This window comes from Lactuca saligna, chromosome 4, assembly GCF_052625555.1.
Source record: "Lactuca saligna cultivar CGN05327 chromosome 4, ASM5262555v1, whole genome shotgun sequence".
Lineage (NCBI taxonomy): Eukaryota > Viridiplantae > Streptophyta > Magnoliopsida > Asterales > Asteraceae > Lactuca > Lactuca saligna.
This window is the reverse complement of record NC_136420.1, coordinates 89,243,678-89,244,747: the sequence shown is the minus strand read 5'-3', so window position 1 is coordinate 89,244,747 and position 1,070 is coordinate 89,243,678. Positions and strand designations below refer to the sequence as shown.

Here is a 1,070-nt window from a genome sequence, read left to right as displayed (position 1 = left end):
GTATTGAGAGAAGAATGAGTGAAAAAAATCGAGTTTAGCCTTAAAATCGACCAAATCTGTGTTTTACGTTTACACGGCCCGTGTAAACTAAAGGGGGGGATTTACACAGCCGAGTAAATGCTCTGAATCACATACTACATTTTGGTCGTTTACACGGCCCGTGTAAATGAAAGGCTTAAGTTTACACGGCCGTGTAAACCTCTAAGAAGGCCAAAAAAGATTGATTTTTTTTACTTTTTCAAATTGCAACCCGCTAAACCACTACTGCTCGAAAAAATGATTTTTAACCCTCTTTTAGCATGAAGAACAACTTGGAGGTTCGAAAACAAAGAAAATACAATGAAAATATACGAAATGACAAAAATACCCCCGGGTTGCCTCCCGGTTAGCCGCCCCTTTTTAATGTCGTTGGCTCGACTTGGACCCCAACTATTTATTAATCTTCATAATTTGGATCCATTACTTCCTCCACTTCTTCATTCTTGACTTGAAATCCTTCATAATAAGGCTTCAAACGGTGACCATTTACCTTAAAAATTTTCCCGGTTTTCTCACTTGTGATTTCTATTGCACCATGCTCAAAAACATTAGTGACAACAAATGGTCCCACCCAACGAGACCTTAATTTACCAGGAATCAATTTAAAACGTGAATGGTAAAGTAGTACCTTTTGACCTTTGTGAAATACCTTGCATGTAATCATCTTGTCATGGAATGCTTTGGTCTTTTCCTTATAAAGAACCTCATTCTCATATGCTTCATTGCGGATTTCTTCCAATTCTTGTATGTCCAACTTCCTCTTCTTTCCTGATTCACTTAAATCCATGTTGAACTACTTGATCGCCCAATAGACCCTATGTTCCAACTCAACGGGTAATCGATACGACTTTCCAAAAACAATACGGTATGGAGACATTCCAATTGAAGTTTTGTATGCAGTGTGGTATGCCCATAAAGCATCATCAAGGCGTGTACTCCAATCTTTCCTTGTTGTATTCATGGTTTTCTCCAAAATGTTGTTGATTTGTCGATTGCTCACCTCAGCTTGTCCATTTGTTTGTGGGTGGTAT

General features: G+C 38.5%; 1 protein-coding gene across 1 annotated transcript; it reads right to left on the bottom strand.

Annotated features, from left to right (window-relative positions):
- Nucleotides 1-436: 436 nt before the first annotated feature.
- On the bottom strand, nucleotides 437-826 carry LOC145039875 (uncharacterized). The gene has a single exon (XM_078987879.1). The coding sequence runs from the start codon at nucleotides 824-826 to the stop codon at nucleotides 437-439; it is 390 nt and encodes a 129-aa protein (XP_078844005.1).
- Between the last annotated feature and the right edge of the window lie 244 nt (nucleotides 827-1,070).

Coding starts and splice junctions, on each gene's coding strand:
- LOC145039875 (XM_078987879.1), bottom strand. CDS start 826: ATGGATTTAAGTGAATCAGGAAAGAAGAGGAAGTTGGACATACAAGAA.